Source organism: Filicampus tigris, chromosome 22, assembly GCF_054856515.1.
Source record: "Filicampus tigris isolate MCC_2025a chromosome 22, RoL_Ftig_1.0, whole genome shotgun sequence".
In the NCBI taxonomy this organism is placed as follows: Eukaryota; Metazoa; Chordata; class Actinopteri; order Syngnathiformes; family Syngnathidae; genus Filicampus; species Filicampus tigris.
The window spans coordinates 1,012,183-1,034,586 of NC_141238.1; the positions used below are offsets into that span (position 1 = coordinate 1,012,183).

The 22,404-nt window shown below is 51.8% G+C and overlaps 1 protein-coding gene across 3 annotated transcripts; it reads right to left on the minus strand.

The window, feature by feature from the left end:
• Positions 1 to 586: 586 nt before the first annotated feature.
• On the minus strand, positions 587 to 21,920 carry LOC147126347 (plexin-B2-like). 3 transcript variants are annotated; one of them, XM_086022583.1, is made up of 42 exons: positions 21,616 to 21,920; positions 15,628 to 15,680; positions 11,323 to 11,840; positions 10,891 to 11,217; positions 10,499 to 10,637; positions 10,274 to 10,419; positions 9,992 to 10,171; positions 9,716 to 9,850; positions 9,325 to 9,425; positions 9,088 to 9,214; positions 8,856 to 9,021; positions 8,574 to 8,685; positions 8,375 to 8,486; positions 8,181 to 8,282; positions 7,963 to 8,058; positions 7,640 to 7,727; positions 7,280 to 7,443; positions 7,045 to 7,193; positions 6,838 to 6,973; positions 6,191 to 6,327; positions 5,935 to 6,117; positions 5,726 to 5,837; positions 5,415 to 5,621; positions 5,243 to 5,326; positions 5,062 to 5,157; positions 4,859 to 4,995; positions 4,689 to 4,789; positions 4,337 to 4,578; positions 4,048 to 4,229; positions 3,906 to 3,972; positions 3,683 to 3,829; positions 3,351 to 3,428; positions 3,190 to 3,268; positions 3,012 to 3,112; positions 2,850 to 2,931; positions 2,613 to 2,764; positions 2,367 to 2,527; positions 2,157 to 2,304; positions 2,025 to 2,089; positions 1,882 to 1,957; positions 1,742 to 1,816; positions 587 to 1,669 (listed from the first exon to the last, which is right to left on the minus strand). In XM_086022583.1, the coding sequence occupies exons 3-42, from the start codon at positions 11,830 to 11,832 to the stop codon at positions 1,565 to 1,567; spliced, it is 5,607 nt and encodes a 1,868-aa protein (XP_085878709.1). In that variant the 5' UTR covers positions 11,833 to 11,840; positions 15,628 to 15,680; positions 21,616 to 21,920; the 3' UTR covers positions 587 to 1,564. The 3 variants fall into 3 exon arrangements, with proteins under 3 accessions (XP_085878709.1, XP_085878710.1, XP_085878711.1); XM_086022584.1 differs by lacking the exon at positions 21,616 to 21,920 and adding an exon at positions 18,695 to 18,843; XM_086022585.1 differs by lacking the exon at positions 15,628 to 15,680.
• Positions 21,921 to 22,404: the final 484 nt, after the last annotated feature.

Here is a 22,404-nt window from a genome sequence, read left to right on the forward strand (position 1 = left end):
GCTAGAATTTGTTAATTTTGTCATGTGTACAGAGCAAACGTTGGGGTTTCAAGTCAGGATTGGGATTTCTAAATAGTTTTAAAAAATCGTGCAGGCCAGCATCAGGGTTTCAAAGTCGAGATAAGTTTTCAAAGGAAAGTTTTAAAACAGAATTACTGTCATGGCAATTAGACCGCAGGGTAAAGAGCAATTAAACTTTAACTTGGTACCTAAAATATATTCAATCCACATCATAAAGTAAAAAAAAAAACAAAAAAAACATGGTAATACACTTTGACCTGCAGCTCAGGATTATAAAAGGACATCGTCATTTTTGAATTGCTCATCATCAAATTTAGAAGCTTTTTACTGTTGCGTCAACGCACCGACATTCAGCACACAAATATGAATTACGTACATGGATGTAACGTGAACCTTTTCTCACCTCTTGCATGGTCGTTGCTGTTGAGAGGAGCTGATGAATTTGCACGTCTCGTCCCTCCCATGCCTGCACTGAAAAGATGAAGAGGAGAGCAGAGCAGGACGAAGGGATGAAGAGGAGTGTGCGCGCGCGCGCATGCACGCGTACACAATAAGTGACTATGACTTGTGTCAGAATAAACATTTTTATTTTATCGGAGATTTCCAAGATTTGGCGCCCACAAGTCCCGCGCTTCACCGCTTTGGGCTCCTCCAAGTGCATCTCGTGCCCGTTTGGTCCATCCAAACGTTTTCATTCTCTCAACAAGTCGTCAGGGAGCAAAGTGGATGGAGCCCCCGACATGAAATGGGGTAAGAAACGGAAATTGGGGCCATAATAGAAACAGGTCAATGGCGACACATCCGTACCGCTTTCGTCTTCTTTTTTACATTCAAGTCGCTTCCACGGCCTCAAAATGAATCGACGTACGCAAACAGGTCACAAACACATTCCAGAGCAAGTCACTAGCTTGTCTTCAAGGCACTCCATGGCGGCCACAACAAACATTCAGCTCAAAGAAATCAAGTCCGTGGAGCTGCAGAATAGGACGTGGGAAAAAAAATAAAAATTTGTGGCCACGAAATTTTACGTTTTTTTCGACGTGTCTGAGGCTCCATATAAGCCTGCAGCGACGAGCCCTAAAATACAATAAAATAAATGCATGTCAAGAGCTCCTAAACGTGTCTGAATATCAGAACCAAAGCTTCACATTTCAAAGTTTAAAAAAAAAAGAAAAAAAGCTAAAGTACCACAGAGCGGATGATTATAAAATGAGCAAATAGTGCACGTGAAAAAAAAGATCACGGTTCAGTCTTTAGTCAGCGGACATAAAAAGTTTGTTTGTGTGTTTTCCAGCCGACGGGACCTTTTTTTGACTTGAGGCGTTTTCTTTTGGCGGGTTAGTCAACTCCTTCCTGTGACGGTGCCTTGCACAGAAAGTCGCACGTGAGCAAAATTCAAATGGCCCAGCGCAGAGCTCTGATTGGTCCAAAATGCGTCAGTGGTTAAAAGAAAATGTGAAAAAAAAAAAAAAAAAGACTTCTTCATGATTTGTCCTTCGTGTTTGGTCCAATTCAAGTCGCGTTGCCGCCGTTGCCGCGCGCTTCACAGATCCGTGACTTTGTTCTCCAGGGCGGCGGCGATCTGCTGCAGCCTGAGCGTCAGCTGTCGGTTCTGCGCGGCCGGGTCTTGGTCCAGCGAGCGGATGATCTGCAAAAGGCGAGAGAAAACGGTCAACCGAGGAAAGGGACGGACGCCCCCCCCGGACATTTCCACACTCACCGCGTCGTAGTATTTGCTGGCGTACTGGTACAGTTGATGCAAGGCCAGCTGCGTGTTCAGCTCGTCCGCGTGTTGCTGCGCACATGAGCCACGTCAGGACAAAACGACATCGGCGCCCTCGCGCCTACTCTGGCACTTACCCTGGACACCTCGGCGAGGTACGTGTTCATGTCCTGGTCGCTGACCGACACCATCTGTTTGATTCCTTTGTAGTAACTGCGCGGGAGAAAGGCGTGCGCGTGAGCCGCGGCAGATTTTGTGCGCGCGGGGGCGGGGCACTCACTCGTCCACCATCTTCTTGTAGGTGGAGATCTCCTTGGCGTAGAGCAGCTTGTTGCTGGGCGACTCCTACGGGGACGCGGGGGACAAGGGTCGAACATTGATTGGCTCACGGGCTCCGAGCGGACACGCCTACCCGGCTGAGCTTGTGCTCGGTCTTGGTGCAGGCGTCCATGAAGGTCTGGGCGATGACGTGCAGCGAGGCGTCCACCACCTCGTTGACGTGCACGTCGAAGATGAAGTGGGGGTTGCGCAGGATGTTGACCCAAAAGCGCAGCGGCAAGCTGAGGGGCACGTCACGGTCAAAGGTTTCGCCCGTCGACGGGGGGCCGGCTCGGGCGCGCACCTGTTGGTCTTCCAGATGTGCAGCGTCTCCTCGTCCACGTTGTCGTGCCGCAGCGCCTGCTCGTCCAGGAAGTCGAAGAAGTACTTGACGGCGGGCGGGACGGCGGCGCCCGAGCACAGAACGCTGCGGAAGAAGTCGTCCACAAACTGCTGCAGCGTGCCCTGAAAAGACGCGGCGAGGTCACGGGAGCCCGCCAACGGCCCTTTTGCGCCGCGCGTTAGCGCTAGCGCTAGCGGAGGCGCGCACCTTCACGGAGAGCAGCCGCGTCAGGTAAATCTCCGTGATGGCTTTGGTCATAGACTTGTCCTTCACGCTGCCTCGCTTGGACTTGACCTCGTCCAGCTCGTCGGCCGCTCGCACCAGGTGGAAGGTGTTGTCGTCCTCCAGCAGGGCGTTGCCTGCCGCCGGGGGGGGGGGGGGGGGGGGGGACGCGCCGTTACTTACGATCCGGGCGGACGTCGCGCGGGCGGGTGAAAATCTTACGCTCTTCATAGTTGTCCGGGTGCTGGTGGAAGGACTGCGTGTGCAAAACTTTGGACAGGACCAGCGTGGCGTTGTCGCGCACCTGCGAGGGCCACAGAGAGACACGTGATCATGTGCCGCCGACGCCGAGTCACGCGCTCTTACGGCGTCGACGCCACTCGCATTGTAGTGAGCCAAAGTGTTGAGTCTCTTCCAGCGTCCTTCCTTCTGCGAAGTCAGGTCAAGGTCGGACAGAATCTGACCCGTGGAGCCGGGACGCCACTCTGGGGGAGAGGACAAAACGATGGATCGAGCAGCAGCGAGGAACCGTCGTCGATGGAGGCGAGCGCGCGTTTGCTACCTAGCGCCACGCTCTCCACTTTTGGCCTCTGCGAGTAGGGGAGATTCCGGTAGACCTGATCAACGATCTTCTCCTTCACCTGCACAGCCGAGCGATCCGAACGAGGCCGTCGATCGGACATCCGAAGGAACCCGAGTACATCGGATCGGAAAATCCCTCACCTGAGAAATGGTGTCGCAGTTGAGCACCTTAACGGGCGTCACGTCCGGGCCTTCCCCGTGCACCAACACCTGCAGGGTCTATTGCAAGAAAAGGGAAAAAAAAAAAGCAACAAAAAAATAAATAAATAAAAAAATCTTTCTACTGCGAGTCTGAAAACGTCTGGCAGTGAAGGAAAAATAACAGTTACAATTACGTGCCATCTACGCTAACGTAGCATTAAGCTAGCGGGCTTTCATGACGACACCGTTTGAACATTGTGCGTTTGAAGAACTGTCTTTTATGTTGCGTCAGCTTTTACGGCCAATGAAGGCGGGCGTTTTGGTGGACTGACCAGTACGGAATACTCCACGTCGTCTCCCAGCAGCCCCGTGTCGTTGAGCGTGTATTTGGCCTTCTTGACCTTGGCGTCCACCGGCCCTTTCTCCACCTGATGCTTCAGCGCCTTCAGCAGCTTGTACAGCGGCTCGCCCGCGCTGTCCTGCAACATGGGCCCAATTCGCATTTTTTTTTTTTTTTTTTTTTAAATCTTTGACTTTCAATTATTCGGGCTTCACCCTGAGGAACTGGTAGAGGCAGATGGACATCCAGTTGCACAGCATCCTCTCCACCACCGTCTCAGACCTGCAGGGGCACACGGCACCTTTTGGCATGGCACGGCGGGGAAAGGGCGGGAAAGCGCGCGGAGGCGGGGCCCACCTCCTGAGCATGAGCTTGGGGTTCTTGTTGTGCACGTGCTCGTCGATGAGCTCCAGCAGGAGCGTCCTGGTGACGTCGGTGTAGTAGACCAGCTTGCCGTGCAGCGCCACCGTCAGGAGGGAGGCGAAATCGCCGCGGGCGCGCGCGTTGAAGTCGGGCCGGCTCTCCAGCGTGTGGATGAACTGCAGGAAAAAAAAAAAAAAAAAAAAAAGAAAAAAGATTCGATTGGACTGAGCCGATGTTGGGGAGGCTTTCAGAAGAGGAAACTTGAAAGCCAAGCGTGACCGACGTTGATGAGGAAGGGCTTGCTGTTGAGCAGGTTGGAGAACTGGTTGAGGGCCTGCGTCACGATGGCCCTGCGGGACTCCGGCACGTGCACGCGGCCCGCCAGCACGGTGGCGGCGGCGGCGGCGTTGGTTCCGTCCTTGGAGGGCAGGAACAGGTTGCGGTCCGTGTACGTCTTGTAGTCCAGGAAGGGGATGCGCGCCTCGCTCGGCTCGCTCGTGTGGTCCTCCATCTCCATCATCAGGTCTGGAGCGCCAGAAAAAAAAAAAAAACCAAAAAAAAAAAAAAAAGTTCAAAACATTAGGAAGGAAGGAAAGAGGGCAGAAATGAAGGAAGACATCGTTGAGCTTGCCCACCCGTGAACTCCTTCTTGCATCGATCCCTCACGCTCTCCTCCAGATTCTCCAGCTGATGCTTGACCTTCTCGTACTCGCGCTCGGCCTGCCGACTCTTCCTCCTGCGGCCGCGCGCAAAAAGCGCAGGTGAGCGGCGGGCGAGGCGGGCGAGGCGGGGGGGGGGGCCTCACCTGTAGCAGTAGACGGACACGGCGATGAAGAGCAACATGGGCACCACCACGGCCGGGATGATGACGGCCAGGGGGATGTCGTCCTTCCACGTGTAGTACACGGAGCCCACCACCCACTCGCCGCGGCCGAACTTCACCTAGGCGAGGGCACGCGTCAAGCGGGACGCATGCGGACGGACGGGCCGGCGGGCGGGCTCGCTTACCACAAGCTCCAGAGGCTCGTTGGCGGCGTCCCTGCGCTGGCGTTTGGATCGAGCTCGGGGCTGCGACGACGGCGCGTCCAGGATCAACTTGTCGTCCTGAGCACATCCACAAGGGGGCGGACGTCACGCATCCTCATGGTGCCTCAAAAGCAGACTCGATCATAGATCATTCGGGTGCGACCTGAAGTATGCTAACGTTGCAGGACGCGTCCCCGACGAACGCCTGCGCCTCCACGGCCGTCATGGCCTTGGCGAAGCCTCGACCCTGCGCCCAGAAAGAGAAGAAGAAGAAGACGAAGCTTGTCATTCCTGCCCTGGTCAACAACTCTCGCGAGGGACGCGTCGGCGCTCACGGTGACGATGATGACGCTGGTCTCGGTGATGACCGTCTTGGAGAGGCGGTTGAAGGTGGGGTCCGGGTGGTACGTGAAGGCCTTCAGCTCCTCCTCGGCGTTGTCCAGCTGCAGGACGGCGCGCAGCGAGCGGCCGTCGCTCCAGATCACCGCCGGCGACAGGAACTCCACCACGCTGTCGTTCTTGCTCAGCGACTCCTGCGCAAACTGCCGGCAAAGGCGGGAGCTCCTCTCGCCTTTGGTGGGGGGGGGGGGGGGGGGGGGGGGGGGGGGGGAGGCGACGCGGGCGCAAAAGACGGACCGGCGCTTACCTCCACAGTGACGTTGTCCCGCGAGAAGTCGTCGGCGGTGGGCAGCACCTTCAAGCTGGCCCTCTGGATCAAATCGAAGCCGCTTCCCGTCACCACGATCCGCCGTCCGCCGCTGCGCAAGCAAGCAAAGTCAGCAAGAAAACAAACAACCCCACCCGAGGGAAATTTATTTTATTATTATTATTTTTTTTTTTGTCCGAGGCGCTGACCACACGAAGCTGGACTTGGGCCAGTAGTCGGCGATCTTGGGGTTGTCGGCGTACTGGAAGGCCGCCGCCACCTCCTTGCTGGTGTTGCGCCCGTAGTTCACCTTCACCGCCAGCAGGTCGGACGGAACCTTGGCGCCGCGGTACTTGCCCGTCTTGCACGTGATGAGCTCGCCGAAGGAAAGGCTGCGCACAAGACACACTCGGGGCTCGTTTCGGGATGGGCATTTTTCCGCGCAACGCACGACGGGCGGCTCACACTTGGCACGGGACTCCGCCCACCGAGACGCTGACGTCATCTTTGGTGGCCGTGTCCAGGTCTCGGCCGCCGATGGTGATGACGGTCCCGCCGGCCGCCGGACCTTTGCCGGGATGCACCGAGTCCGGTTTGGGGTCCTGCGCAAAATGGGCGCACACTTGCCGTGTCTTTCTTTTTCCCGTTCATCCAATTGGATTGGTGGTTATTACTAGGAACCTTTTTTTTTTTTTTTTTTCCATCAAACCCCCCCAAAAAAAATGATGAATTTGACTTTTTTTATGTACAACAATGCGATGAATTTGTAAAAATGAATCCAGAGTAGGACTCAATGTGAACGATAAGAACTAGTTCATTCATGCGACTAAAAATGTTTGATTATAAATAATGGTTTCACTCTAAAATAATAAAGTCAATTTCAAGAAAAAAGTGGAGCAGGATTGTTGCTCATGTAAATGCTAATTTCGCATAATAATCAAACAACGCGTACTTCCTTGCATTCTTCCCTTGCATTCTTTCGGCCCGAAATGTAAACGGCCCCATCGGCGTTCGGCCCCGCGGCGTTTTCAAAGCGGCATTTTCTCACCGCCACTTTGCACTTTGGCCATTTGCATTGCGCGACCCGCGTCTTGCATTCGACGAGGCCTTACCCGATAGGTGAAGAGCACCCGCGACCTCCCCGTGCGCCCGCCGTCCACTTCCACCTCCACCACGCCGCTGTTGCTGGGCTCCACCGGGAGGTCGGACGGCGGCGCGGGCTTGGCCGGCCCGATCTCGCACACCACGCTGGCGGCAAAGGCAAAAGGTGATCGAGGCCCGGCCCGGCCCGGATTCCGTTGCTGACGGGCGCCCGCTACCTGGTGGAGACGGAGTATTTGTCTCGCAGGTGCCGACACTCCACGCCGGCCACGCTGATGCGCTTGACGTCGTCCTTCTCGACGCCCATGTTGGAACCTTTGATGGTCACCGAGATGCGGCCGTTCAGCGGCCCGAAGCGAGGGACGATCTGCGCGCGGAAAGGCAAGCCACCGTCAAGGTCAAAACGCACGCGCCAAAGCAAAGCGGAGCGGAGCAAAGGCGCGGCCCGCTCACGTCGGTAATTTGCGGCGCGGGGCACGAGGCGGGCGGCGGCGCCGGGCACAGCCGCCGGTAGACGCAGGCCTGCGAGGCGGCGCACCACACGCACTGGTACTTGGCGTGGGCGTGCTTGCACAGGCTGCAGTCGTCTCGGGCCACCGAGCAGTTGTACAGAACCACTGGCACAAAGCACAAAGGCATCATTCGCATTTTTTGCTTTGGATTCAAAATCGCACATTTTTAGGAATGCTTTTAATCGGAAATCCGCCGCGCAAGATGACCTTTTTCTGCATCATCGTAATCGTTTTTTTTTTTTTGTTGTTGTTTTCCCCCCGGACACTCTTTGATGAGGTCGGCGCCGTATTTCCCCCTCACCTGTGAGCGTGCTGTCAATCTTGCGCTCGGTGTCCCGTTCGATGACATGGAAGGAAACGTTCACCTCCTGCTGCTCGGCGTACCAAAACTGCGCGCACACACGCCAGCGCAAATACAATCCATCGCTCAGCGCTTTCTCGGCACATCACACGCACACGCAAAGATGCCGTCGCGCTCAAAGTGAGTTCTGGCGTTTGAACTGCAGTCGTTGTCACGCCGCCGGTTGAAAAGTCAACACGGCAGGTTGCCGACTTTTGAAACGTCAACAAGAGCGACAACGGAAGTTGAAACGAAAGCCCGGGAAGGTCGAGAAAGGTTCTTACCTCGTAGCCTCGGAATTTGAACTTGGAGCCGCGCTCCTGCGTCACCTCCTCCTCGCTTTGCTTCATCAGCTCCGTTCCCATCACAAACCTGCGGCCCTGAACGCCGCGCAAACGCGCACAAGCGACGCAAAACGGTGCGTCAACACCTCGGCGGAAAACATAAGCGGGCGTACGTTCTTTATCCTCCGCGCTTGGCGCCGAGCGCACCGCGTCCTCACCGAGTAGATGTCGAGATTTCTTCCCTGGAAGCCGACTGGAACCTCGAAGCCGACGGGGATCAGCGGCGGCTCGGGGGACTCGAACTGAGGACAGCGCTCCGGCTTGGACGCACACAAAAGACAAGGCGCCGCCCGCGTCAAATTCACGAGCGCTTGCGTGGTCGGGAGCCCAAAAAGGAAGCGAGATTTGGAACCTGTCGAGGTTTGACCATGTGACTTCCGTCCGCCGCGCCGTCGGCGTCGCTGCATCGGTGCTCTCGCGCGTTCCACTGGCAGCCCCACGCGCTGGTCACGCACGAAATGCACCTGACACGCACAGGTTCAAAACGCACGCAACGTTTTGAAAACGCGACTCCGGGAAAACGTTTTGCGAGCCACGCACGCGCGTCTTACGGTGTGTTGGGATTCTTCCGGACCGTTGCGGCACAGTTGTAGAAGTGAAATTCTCCCGACGCCACCACGATCTTGTCGTTCACCACAACTTTGACCGGGACCGACACGTAGTCTGGACACACGGGCACACAGAAATAGTCGTAGACTATAAACTAGCTCATGTTAGCCGACTGTTGTATCTGACATTCATTGCTTGTACAGTGGTGTCCCTCAAGGTTCTTTCTTAGGGCCCCTTTCATTCTGATTGGAAATCATCGTTTTCATGCCAGCTGTCGGCTTTACCTTGTCGCATGGGCGTGGCCGGGATCTCGGCGGGGTCCGGCAGGGAGCAGGTGACGACGGCCGGGCTTCCCATCTGCACCGCGGCGTGGCTGGGGGACGTATCGAAGACGCAGCGCAGCTGGTCCGACTTCCTGAGCCGGGGTAGCGCCGGAATGCTGATGTCCACCTGGAAGAGGCAAAGCGGTGAATCGCGTGTCCCATTCCAGGCCGCCCCGTCAAAATATCGGCCGACCTGCCGCGTCTTGTGGCAGCTGAGGTTGGGCGGGTCGAAGGCCTGGATCTCCACACACCGCTGCTTGGGCGACCACAGCCACGTGTTCTCCTCCGTCCACCTGCTGCACTCCTGCTTCCTGGTGCACCTGCGACAGGCGCAACCAGTTTGAACCCTCAGGCCTGCCTGCGTCGGACGTCATTTCGCTACATTTGCAAGGCTAAAACGCCTCGCAAAAGGTGAGGCGGCGCCGCCTACCTTCCCTCTAAAACACACCAGCCGCAGTAGGGATCCTTGAGGGACATGCAGGACTGGCAGTCCGTCTTCAGGTGGCACGACTGCACGGGAACCTTGGTGATCTACACGAAAAGGAGCGTGAAAACGATTCGTCGTTTTGTTGGCCAAACTGGTCAATTCAAATCTGTATTCATGTTTAGTTTGTCAATTGTTGTAAATTGTAAAAAAAAAAAAAAAAACGTTTTATTTAGCGTATACGTATAAAATGATTCGGTTCATTAGGAACAATACATGAATGAGTATGAATCATCCATATTCAAGAAAAAAGGCGGACGGACGTTTGCTGTGGGCTTAGCAAACGATCAAGGTGACCGATTCGCAGGCGCCGTTGAGAAAACGAAAACGGCCGCACCTTTTTCTCGCTGCTGATGTACAAGTGCTGCAGTTGAGAATCCAGCAGCAGGTCCTTGTTGACTCTGTCGCCCGTCACGTCGCCCGACGCCCGCCCGTAAACCTCCGGCTGGGCCGACAGATGCAACTTCAGCACCTAGAAAACAAAAACGGAAAAATCCGCCATTCTCTTCATATCATATTCAATATTCAGCAAGTTGAAGAGCAACTGGACTGGAACGAAGAAGATGAAACTGGTGTTGACGCGCGTGTCTTTTTTGGACGGTATTTAGCGCACCTCTCCATTGGCGGTGCCCAGGAAGGCCACGGCGTGGCCCATCTCCACGGAAACGGCCACGGCCGTCATGACGCCCTTGCGGACCAGGGAGGGCTCGGCCACCAGAGCCACGTTGGCTTTGCTGGCCAACGGCGACGGCAGGAACTCGGCGCCGCACTTGTACTTCACCACCATGTTGTGCTGAGGTCCGGAAAAAAAAAAAAACGGAGTGTCACAAGGTGTCGCAAAATCACGGGAATTTGGGCATCCTTGCGGCGTAGGAGGATTTCCTTGAAGTCTCGCCTGATTGGGGCTGCTGCACACGCCGCCCGACTTGGTGGAATACGGCGAGTAGACGGCCGGCTTGTCGCCGATGAGGCCGCCGTCGCTGTAGCAGGCGCCGATGATCTGCAGCAGCCTGGTGTTTATGGCGCGCAGAGGGTACATACCTGGCAAACGGGAGGCGGACGGCGCTCGGGTTGACAATCACGCGACTTTGGAACGCGCCGTGCACGAAAGGACACCTACACATGGCCGAGGCGCTGGGGTCTTCGTCAGAGGTGAAGGTGACAAAGAGAACCTTGTCAGAAGCCAGGACGGGCCCGTACTCGCCCGACTCGGTCAGATTCTGAGCCAAAACCTCGCCTGGTGTTGTGACGTAGGCGGCCTGCAGGGGGGGAGGAAGTCGAAAGTAGAAAGTGGATCAACGTTTGGAGAAATAAAAGCTCGTTCGTGTCTGAACTCAGTGGCCACGTTTCAATGTGAAGAAAATAAGACTATTCTTCTGGAAAGTCTTCAATGTCATCGTCATGTCAAAGTCATGAATGGAAGTGGCTCCGGGAAAGAACCTTGCGGGACACCGCAAGTTAGCGAATAAAGGACATTTCAAGGATTTTTTTTTCCCCCGTTGTTGCCGTTACCTGAACTTTGTTGAACTTGTTTGCGGCGCTGCAGTTGAGCTGCAGCTCCGTGTACGAGTAGTAGCTCTGGTCGTCCTCGCACATCCGCGAGATGAAGGTGAAGTTCTTGGTGTCCTGCACGCCGAGGGTGCGCGAGAACAGAAAGTAGACAAAGGCGCCGTCCTTGAAGGCAAAGCGAAAGTCGTGCAGGTAGCGCAGCACGAAGGGGTTGGCCTGCACGGCGGAGGCATCGATGATGTTCTCGAAGATGTTCCACTCGCCGTAGTCCTGCAGGATGCGGGTGGAGATCAGCTTGGTGCTGTCATGGCTGCCGTAGCCTTTAGCGACCTAGCCGGGAGGAGGAGCCAGCAGATGGTGAGTTTCAGTACAAAAAAACAAACCGAACTAACTAGGCGGATACTTTCCGGATGCCGGAACGGATTTGCTCCTCACCAGGAAGACGGTGAAGTTGACCCTTTCCTTCGTGAAGTAGGACATGACGCCCACCACGGAGACGCTTTCCTCGGTGCTCACCACGTAGGACTTCTCGCCCTTGTTGTCGCTGAAGTAGATCACGTGCTCCACATTGCTGAGGTTCCTGAGCGAGCAGATGCCCCTGAAGATGCTGCCGCACACCACCAGCCGGTCCTTGGCGCCGTGCACCAGCAGAAGCTTGTTGTGGTTGTCCGTCTCGGCGGCGTCCTCGCAGGCGTCCGTGATGGGCGGCGTGCACTGCCGGTTGTCCCGCCGGGGCCCCGTCTCCACGCGGGCTTCGGCCACCAGGTCGGCCGACAGCTGGTAGAGGGCGTTGACCGCGCCCACGTACAGCCTGCCCGTGCGGGGGTCTTGCGCCACGTTGTTGATGAGCGTGTCGGAGGGGAACTCGGGGTTCTTGGCGCAGGAGGCGCAGAGGAGCGCGGTCGCCGAGGTGACCAGCAACGGCCACGCCCATCGGCGCTCCATCGCGGCGGCTGAGAGACAAGCCAGAAAACATTCAAGCTTGATTGCAGCGCGACACTCCGCAAATGCCAAGCGATGCGTCCCCTCGAGGGAGCCGCTGACGCTCCCCGGCGTCAGCTCGTCCTCCCGGCAAAATCGCGGGAAGACCAATCGAGTGAGGAAAGCGCCATCGCAAAAGGAGGCCGGGCGTGAAACGAAAAGCTCGCAGGCGACACAATGGTACCGCGGCGTAGCAACTGGGCACAAAGAGGCGGGACGGACGGCCGCCCAGACAAAGAGGCGACACAGGCGGCCCGGCCCGACACTGACCGCATTCACCCCCGCCGCCCCCGCACCCCCCAGTGCTGACATAGAAGCAAACAACGGACCCCAGTACAGACTTTCCCCAACTTGGAGGCAAAATTTGACATCTTTCAGCACAGCACCCAAAAACGTCTGTAAAAAGTGTCTTGCATTGCGCAACACCTCCACTCACAAAACGTCCTCATTTGGCGCGATTGCAAGTTTGCGGCAACCACCATGTCATCGGCCGCTAATTAGCACACAGGCTAATTAGCAGGCCTGCTACAAAGCTCACCGGAGATTTTGCCTCTGAGATAAAGTTAAAGGGACAACGGAAAGATGGTGGGACGTTGGGTCAAGATGAAAGGGAGGGAGGTGGAGAAGTGACTGGGAGGAATGTGAATAAAATATGAAGGGGGGGCGAGGGGCAGTGGGAAACACGCGCACACACACACACACACACACAGAGTGCAAAGTCAACCGTCTTTGTTGTCTTGGAAGATTTTTATCACGCACGCCACAGAGGAAATGACTTTTGCTCATGTCCAACTTCATCACATCCGATCAAACCAAATTGTGGTCAACCTGAACTTTTCGTACGTAAAGGAAAAAACGCGGCACAAAGTGCTCCGCGGAGATAAACACGGAGAAGAAAGCGAGCGGCAAATAAAGCAAAGCTGGGAACGGCCAAACGGGGCTTGCGCAATGGAATGCGCCCGGGACGGACGGCGGGGAGGAATGAGAGGAAGCCCACTTCCTGTGTGGATGGCCGTCAACAACTTCCTGAGGGAGCCTCCTCGGAGGGTCGTGACCTCGTCGAAGGGGGGCCGAGGGGGGGGGAGGAGCTTGCTGCAGTGAAGGACTTTCACACGCTTTCCCGAAAGCCTCCCGGTACATTTTTGGAGAGTCGAAGCAGTTTGACTCCCGAAAAACACAGATGACCTCCTTTTTGCAGGCGGTCCAGCTCGCGCTCGCGCTGGCGACATGCGGCTTCCTAATGACCAATTTACATAATTAACACGGTGAGGCATGGCAGGATGCCGGTGGCTGCGCGCAGACACGCACGCGCGCACACGCTAACACTCTGATAGCATTGTTGCGGGCGACACTAAGGCAGCCTGCTGTTCATCGGCGATAGGTTACAATAACACACACACACACACACACAAGGCCGGGGATGAATCACGAGATGAAAACGATCCAGCAGATTAAAGCGGAAAAAAAACAAAACACTTTTGATTACCGGACTCCAGCTGCAAGATGGCGTTTGATCCATAAATCAATATTACGATCAATACACAAGCGCAGTGGATGTACGTGCCTTTTTTTTTTTTTTTTTTTTTTTCGGACAAGATTGAATCCCGCACAGAAGCGGCGAATGAATCGGTTGTCAATCAAACACGACAGTCAAGGCACGGTGAATTTATTTCGCATTTTCTTTGGTTTCAGGATTTCCCTCCAAATTGGACACACAGCAGCCCATCATGACGAGTGATTTCTTGGCCATTTTTGAAAGTGCATTCTTATTACTATTGATCCAGTGTCTCAACTTCCCCCGAGTAACGTTAGCTAGCGAGCTAACGGCTTGCTCCTGCCAGCAACCTGACAGCAGCTGCTTTTAGCTTTTGTGCCTTCCGTGCCGTTTATGGAGTATTACGTAATAGGTTAGCAATAACCTAGCGGACATTTTGATATAATCTAATTTGGTTGAACGTTTCGATGCTAGTTTCCATTAGCCGGTCTATGATGTTTTGCTTTATATGTTAGCATTAAGCTAGTGGTCGAACATTTTGGTTTGAACTGAGAATTTTTTTTCATACATTTTATGCTTGTTTTTTTTTTTCCCCTCAAATACATTTACAATATGTTTACAAAATGTGGTACCACAAGTTGAAATGTTTTCCAAGTACGGATGTGTCATGTTCTCTCTTTGTTGTGTATTTTCATAATCAAAGTATGCCCCCGCGATAAAGGCGGTTGACTCCATTTCCTCAGAAATTGGAGCGCAACTTCAAATACGCTGGAGTTGCTTTATCCAAACATCGACAGATTGGCCGGCTCACTTTGCTTTCCTTGCTGGCGGCAAAGACCAAAAGTCTGTCAGATGTTCCGGCGCGCTCCAGTCGCAGCAGAGCGTGTCCGTCCGTTTGTCCGTCCGTCCTTGGCACTCGGCGAGAACTCAGTCATTTTCTACGCCCGGAGCGCGGCGATTCCCCTCGGGAGGGGATCAGAGTTCACGTCACTGTCCCAAATAAAAGTAGCTTGTCTGTATATATTAATTGCTCATCAATATTATCATATACGATGTATGAAATATTATAATGAACAAATATACTTTGGAAGGACTAGTCGTTGTACTTGAAAATAAGAATCGATTTTCATTATCGTCATTTTTAAAAAATGTTCATGTCCCATTGTGAACGGCGCTTGCTTGCCTTCTACCCGGCCGCTAGTCCATCTGTAAGTAACAACCCCCCCCCACCCCCCACCCCGAACTGACGGCAGCTGACAAGCGACGCGGAGGTCCGCAGGAGGAAGAATCTTGTGGGAACATTTTGGAAATAGCACACGCGTACAAATGCACATTAGGCGGCGCCGACACGCTTTAATGCCAGTTGACAGCCGGCGGCGGGACACACGCAGATCACAGCAATGAGTCGGTGGGATGAGACAGGCATTAAAAAAAAAAAAAACAACAACGCATTTGCACTTCTGCTGAGGCCGCACTTTCAACTTCTGAGCTGCTGAGCGACACACATTGGACTCATGAGATTTTTTGGAAATGGACTTTTTTGGTTAAAAAAAAAAAAAAATTTTCGGATATTTTCCAGCTTGTATGCGAGGGAGAACTCAATCCTTTATCTTTGCCGTCGACATTTGAACCATAACATGGCGGCAAAGCACTACTTTGTCGAAATTTTTAACATCGGTTTCAATCAAAATATTTTGGTTTTGACAATTTAGCATGAAAAGATTCAACATCTAAAACAAAAACAAAAATCCAGCTCTGTTAGCCTAGCGGTTAGCATGTCTCGCTGTGTGCATGCCTCACATGATTAGCTACACTTTGTTGTCCTTTCATGCTAATAATTCTTGTAAGGTCGCGTGACACTGACGTTTTGCTCGGAACGACAACGTTCTGAATTCAGACGGCGCGGAAACACTTCCACAGAATCTGAAATGCCCGAGATGAATTGACGTAATTAGCTGATATTTGAGGAGTTTCAGCGAGAACTCTTTCAGGAAAAAAAACAAACCAAAAACCGCCCCCCAGGCCTTCAATTAACCCTTTCACTCTCTCTACCCCACCACGCGCACGCGCTCACAAAGTGCTGAGGTTGCCAAAACAAACAGCCACTGACGTCCATGGGAACCTCGTGTGCGGGGAAAGTGAAAAGTGATCCGAGCAAGACGTGACAGGCAGGGGAAAAAAAAAACAGCAAAAAAAAAAAAGAGGTCTGGGAAAAGAAAAGCGGACCATGTATGGACGAGCTCTTGAAAATTAATCCCACTCACCTGCTCACTTTCGGGCCCGGATGAGCTCTGGTGACATGAAGCAACTCGCCCTCCTGACACAAACAAATATGAAAAACAAATGACATCCCAGTCTCATCGACAAGAGGAATGCTTACAAGCTGTCCACATTTACAAGACAAAAAATGTGCAAATGCTTCGAAAACAAATTCATACGTTAAAAAGCTGAAATGCAAATAAACGGTGAAGTGAAGTTTTGAAAACGACATTGTGAAGCCACTGTAACGGTATAGCTTAAACATTTCAGCAATTCTTTCGCATACCACTAGAGGGGGCCTGACCACACAAAGACGGTCAAGTTATATTGCTTTCATTCATGAATTTAGAATTGAAGTTGTAACCTTTACATGAGCAAAGGTGTGATTTGCCAGGATAAAGTCGGAATCTTAGGAAAATAACGATTTTAACGTCAACGTTTTACAAAGGAAGAAAGTTACATTTTTTGACACGGGAATTTCATTCCCGTCCTAATTCAGGATGGGTGAAAGGCCTCAACTCACGTCAACAGAATTCCTTGGCATCAAGCTGCCACAAGATGGCGCCCAAAAACAGTGAATACACTTTTACACCGAATCACGACAGAAATGTGGCCTGGTTCATGTACAACTACGTTTTGGATTATTTTCATAGCGCCGCGCTACTGCTCTCGAATAAAAAGGAGCATTTCATGTGAAAAGACGCCAACTCAAATCAGCACCCTGCCGTCGTTTGCCTTCACACGCACGGCAGTCAGCGGGCGCGCGCGGGAGTAAGCTTGGCAGCACTTCAAACAACCAACGTCTCGGTAGTATCTCAAAGCGCCATATGCTTGCTCGCAATTGTGCACGGGCGCAATCCGCGTCCATAAGGTACAACATCTGAGCACGTGCACGCGCACGGTTCAATTTAAGTGGCCAAAGTGCTTTGTTTTTTTTTTTCTTTCTTTCTGCCCCGAACGTCTCGAAGACATCTTGTTGGCGTTTTAATTTGCACTTGAACGCAACTTCAAGCGCGCGTTTGTGGAGTCATTTAAGCAATTAGGACAGCAAACAAAAAAGTGGTTTTCAGCAGGAATTACACACACACACGCGCGCAGTGTCATTGGAGTGAAAGGTGGAGGAGAGTGGCGGCCAACTCCAAATGTGTTCTGCATTAACTGACAAGTCAGGGTGGAATTCCAAAGGGACAGAGGGGGTTTCCCCGGCCCCCGACTCCCCCCGCCCCCACGAAAGCTGCCGGCAAGTTGGACATACATAAAGACTTGCGATTATGATTTCTTACAGATGCTTTGCCCGGCCGGCTTGGCCGTTTATCTCCGCTCGGTGCATCTGTACTCGCTTCAGCTTGACGTTTTGATTTTATTCGATTCATTTCTTTGGTGAAGGCGGCCAAAATAAATGGCCTCACAGTTTTGCTTTGTGGTTCGAAGTGCCACAAAAGAAAGAAGCCTTAGCCTCAGAGCATGAGGAAAAAAAAAAAAAAAAAGCACATTTTGTCCACTTTGGGGTCAGAAGCCAAGTTTTTAAATGAGGAACTCTGCGTAGAAAGACAGTCAAGTCACTTCCTTCCACTTTGGATTTTTTTTTTATGGGGGGGGGGTTCTAAATACAGAGTGCGCCTTCCTCAATCCCGACTTGTTATCAAGGTCAAGTGTGATTCACGCGTTCCATCCCACAATTCCACAGAGCTGCCATTCATCGCGGGCAGTGACCGGAATCCACCTTTAGCATACAAACAAACACGCGCAGACATAGCTATTTTTTTACGTGCTCTTTTTGGACGAGCCACTGCACCATTTTCGTTCAGAGATCAGTTTATATACCACAATAACGATGCTAATTTCGCTAGCCCCTCTATAACATTTGTGTTAGCATTAAGCTAGCGGACGTTTGTGGGGAAAAAAAAAAAAGTTACGTGGTTTCGATAATGAAATGCTCACGCATTTCTTGGTTTTACGTTTAGTTTTGCAGTAACTCAATGAAAATCATCCGAGTGACAGTCCTCAAGACAAAAAGTCATAAGTCAACGTACCGCCGCATTACGAAAGGAGAGGCGGGCTTTCGTTTCCATGACTAACTCAAGCGGCGCTCAGGAGTTACAACGAGGCGAGCAACTTGTGAAGAAGTGAAGACGGCAATGCGGAAAAAAAACAAAGCAATCGTTGTCAAGACAAGAAAAGTTTTCACTGATGGACGCAGCGCTTCATCAGATTTAGCGTAAACGCAACATTGACACGATGTCGGCGGCGGCGCTGTCGGAGGTTTGTCATTTCTCTTAGTTTGCGCGTTCCCACGCGGATGACGACGCCAGCCTGAGCCTGAAATAATCCCTCAATCCTGCCACAAGCCGTTCCTTGTTCAACAATGGCGCTTTTCTCAAAAGTCTGACACAAATGTTTGCTTTAATGAGCGCGGGCCTTCATGTTGTTGTCATGGTTTTTTTTTTTCCCGACAACTCGAGACTTGCGCAAAAGACAATCAGCCGGGGAAGGCTGCAAAAATTGCAATCTTTTCGTCGCTGACGGGGAACAGGTTTGCAATTCGCGTCAACTCGCTGTGGCGGCACGCGGGGGCGAGAGAGAGAGACAGCCAGGGGAATTCATTGACGAGGTTGCGCAATTACACGCGCACGATGTCTCACATCTACGCACAAATACACAAACTGTCTCAACCCGCAACCCCCACGCGTGTGCTTGTAGGTTTGTTATTTTTAGATCCACTTCCATCAACCGTCGAGCAAGATTGAAACTGGAATGAAACGGAAAGCAAATGTAAACGATGCGGAGGGAGAAGTTGCGCCGTTTCGCGTCGCCGCAGCAGTTTCTGTTCCTGACTAAAAAAAAAAGTCTACCATGTGACTGATGACATCATCACCAACTGCACCCTCAGTTACCTTTGACCCCTTTGTGTGTGTGTGTGCGTGGTTTAACCGGTAACAAACATACCAAGGATGAGAGGAAGGTGACAACAAACAGGACACTAAAAGTTGGGTGTCTCACGCACACGCAAACACACACCCACAACAGACACCACATGGGTACTCGCATACCACAAAAACCAAACACACTCACCTGTCCAGGAGACAGAAGTCTCCAAAGTGCCTCAAGTGTGTGTTTGTGTGACTATCTAGCACCTGACATAACACAATGGTTGACACCTTAAAGCACACGCACCATCACGGGGTTGAAGGTCGCAACCCAACTGCTAATGTTCTCACAAGCAAACACGACCTTCGAACGTGTGCACCAAAGCCAAATAGTGGCGACAACCCCCCCCCCCCCCCCCCCCGCTAATGTGCAAACACACAAACGAAGGCCACTCACACTTCCCTTTTTGTTTAGTAGCAACCGTGTCAAATCAAATCAAATTCAACTCATTAACATCTGGCGCTTGACCAGTAGCACGCCGATGTTAGCTCGTGCGCAGTTTGGCTTGACTAACACGCTCTTCTACTAGAAGACCAAAGTGGTCCAAATGCTGTTTCAGGAAAGTTAGACAGGCATGACTAGTCTGACATTGTGGAGTTACTCGCGCGCTCAATTGTCTGTCTTGTGAGGGCAAAGCGCACGCTAGCTAGCTAGCTAGCTAGCAGGCGCAGGACAGAAAGCTTGGCCTTGCAAGTCAAAGCGCTGCTGTGTGAAGGCAAAGCTGCTGGGTGAGCGCCCTCTGACCTTTGCCACTTTGTGGCCGGCTCACTTCCTGTGTTCCGTGGCGGCCGTGGGCGGGACTGACGCCAGCGCACAAAACGGAACCAGCAGGAACAACAACACGGACTTCTTATTCACTTTAATGTGGCCCATATACGGCATAATCCCTTGCAGTTTGACAAGCGCGAACGCATCGCCAGCGCCTGACTGACAGCTCATCAAACGTGACATTCCACCTGGACAGGTTAGCCACGCCCACCCCCGCCATGGTCCTTCGCCGCATTCCACGCGCGGCCACGCCACAGAGGGTTTTCAAACTCGCATGAGGGCCGTGTCATCGCAAAGCAACTCAAAACATTTGGCAATCTTGCATCATTTCCCTGATGTCACGTGATTTGAAAAAGGAAAAAAAAAAAAATAAGACGAATACAACTGCTGGTTGCTGGATTGTCATCGGGTGAGTCACCTCCAAAAAAAACAAAAAGTACACCGGGAGGGAGGACAGTGGTCTGCGCGACTGGCGTGCTTCCGATGAGACACCAATTGAGTTGAAACAAACAACATTGTGTCATTCTTTCAAGCTTTCGTTTCTAATTATTGACCGCAGTGAAATTGAACTCCACCGGAGCAAAACAGCTTCCAGGATGGTCCGACCTTGTGGACCAGAGAGCAAGTTCACGTCACGTTGTGACGCCCACCGCAGACTCAAGTTGCTAAAAAGCGAAACGTGTGGAGACTCTGTCACCGATTTACACGCAAGTATTCACAACAAAACTACGTTTGCAGATACAAAGTGACATCAAGCCTGCTGCCTCCAAGACATACGATACATCGTTGCGGTCCTGTGAAAAACACGCACGTCCAATTGTTATTAAAAAAATATATTTTTTTTCACATTTATGGGTTGTCCATATCATGGAAATCTCAATGGAAAAAAATAAATAAAACAGACATAGGCCTACGTGTTTTTCACAGGATGGCGACGATATACACATACGTATATGTTAGTGTTTCACCGAAAAATATACTAAACTATATTTATAATTTCATAAGTCCACATAGGTGAAAAAGTGGTAGAGAATATCAGCCACAAAAATGTATTTTGTTTCTCGCAGTTTTTCCATCGGAGGGGGTTTGTCGATATTTACTCCCCTCCCCCCACCCGCACGATTATACAGTTTCAGCTTTCATCTAGGTTGCTGTAGTTTCCGGAAGAGACGTTTAATGATTTACTGCACTTCGATGGCGCAAATAAATGACGTCATATAGATTTGAAGAAGTGGCAATGCCCTCTGCTGACCACAGGGAAGAATTACACTTTACTTCGAGAAGTGGAAGCGCCCTCTGCTGGCCGGAGAAAACCAGAAAACCTTTCAGCGCTTTCACTTCCAATACAGAAGTACATTTAATATCCTAAAATCACTTTTCATACTTAAGATTCCACAATGTCACTTTTATTTAGCCAATTGTTGTGTTTTTAATATCCCAGTATCGCTTTGAGGTACAGTACTTCAAACAAGACTTATCGTGGCCACGTGATGGATTTAAATGTGGTTCGCCGACCTTCCTTGGAGCTAACGGACAGTCGTTTATCTGGCCTAAATTCCCCTCTAATATCTTTTCAGATTACGTGACAACTTCCTGCTCATTTAAGGATTTTATTGCATTATAGACGGATGTCAAGCGATGCAATCAAGAGAGGTGTTTGCTTTCTCGAGGCTGTTTGCAGACTTGCTCAACAGGATCAGCCCACGGAGCTGTGCTGAGAGGCTCCAGATGTTCTGCGTGCTGATTGGTCCCAGATACATTCCAACTCGTCCCCTCGTGCCAAACTCGCTTGCAAAAAAACACTCACATCTAGGTCGCCTTGTTAAACAGCAGGCAAGGCGCCTGCACGTCCAGGTTGGCGTGCTGCACATAATCAGCACACCCCAAGTAAACCGATCGGCATTCGTGTCCAAGTTCAGAGCGGAGAAGATCCGCGGTAAACAGCAGCAAAACCAAAAGAAACGCAACAATTCGGCCACTCCTTCAGGTAAAAGTGGCAGCAACTGTCTTCAAAAGTGCTTCGAAAAGCTCCCCGTGCCGGCTCAGGCGATGCAGCGCAAGGGTCAAATGCGTGCCGATCATCCCAAATTTCTCACCAGTTGGTGCAACGCCGAAACTTTAGTTCGGCGAGTCGACCGTCGCTTGCTTGCGTCCAAATGGACACTAAATTGGAAGGTCCGTAATCGGAGTCCGGTGTGACGCTCGGCAAATACTGCCACAATGCTCCCAAGACGAAGGAAGAGACTATTTCCTGGACAAACCGGCCTTCAAAAGAGGAAAAAAAGGTGTTGACTTACCCTCGTACCGTCGTCCCGGGGTTTGGCTACTTCCAAAAAATGTCACAGCGGTGGAAAACCGGGGAAGTGTTTACATCCTGACGAGCGGGAACAAATTGAATACAATTCCCAGGAAAAAAAATAAAATAATTAAAAACGAGTGTCGAGAAGCTCCGCTCAACCTTCTCCACACCTCCGCGGCCGGCCGGCCGGAGTGTGTCCTGTGAGGAGCCCGGCGAGGAGCGCTCGTGTCGCGGTGTGCTCCGCCAGAAGCTGCCGCTCTTGTCAAGCTAAGTGAGCGAGGATGATGAGGGTGAGGATGATGAAGATGACGAAGAAAAGCGTCCTCCTGTTCCTCCTCCCCCCGCAGGAGCGCCCCGCGAGTCTGTCAAGTTGCCCTCAACGGTAGCGAGCCCCGGAAGTTTCATAAAGTTTGACTTTCACAATAAACGATCAAGATTTTTTTTTTTTTTTTTTTTTGCCGGTTTACATTTTTTTTTAAGACTCCTTTTTTGTGGACCATCAGATACAAGGACAAGTTGTTATGATCCGTATTACTATTATTATTAAATTACAGTTGTGATTATTTTACTCATAATCAATATGATGTTTTTCATCTTTTTCTTCTTGATTTTCTTTTCCATTTTACAATTTTTATTGTACTTTTTTAAAATTCCATTTTGCTTTGACTGTTTTCACGTTCATCTTTTATTATCCGGGCACAACTCTTTTTTTCTTAAAATTGTATTATTTTTTTGTTTTGTAATGACCATTATTTCATTGTTACTACGTTTGTCATGATTTATGATC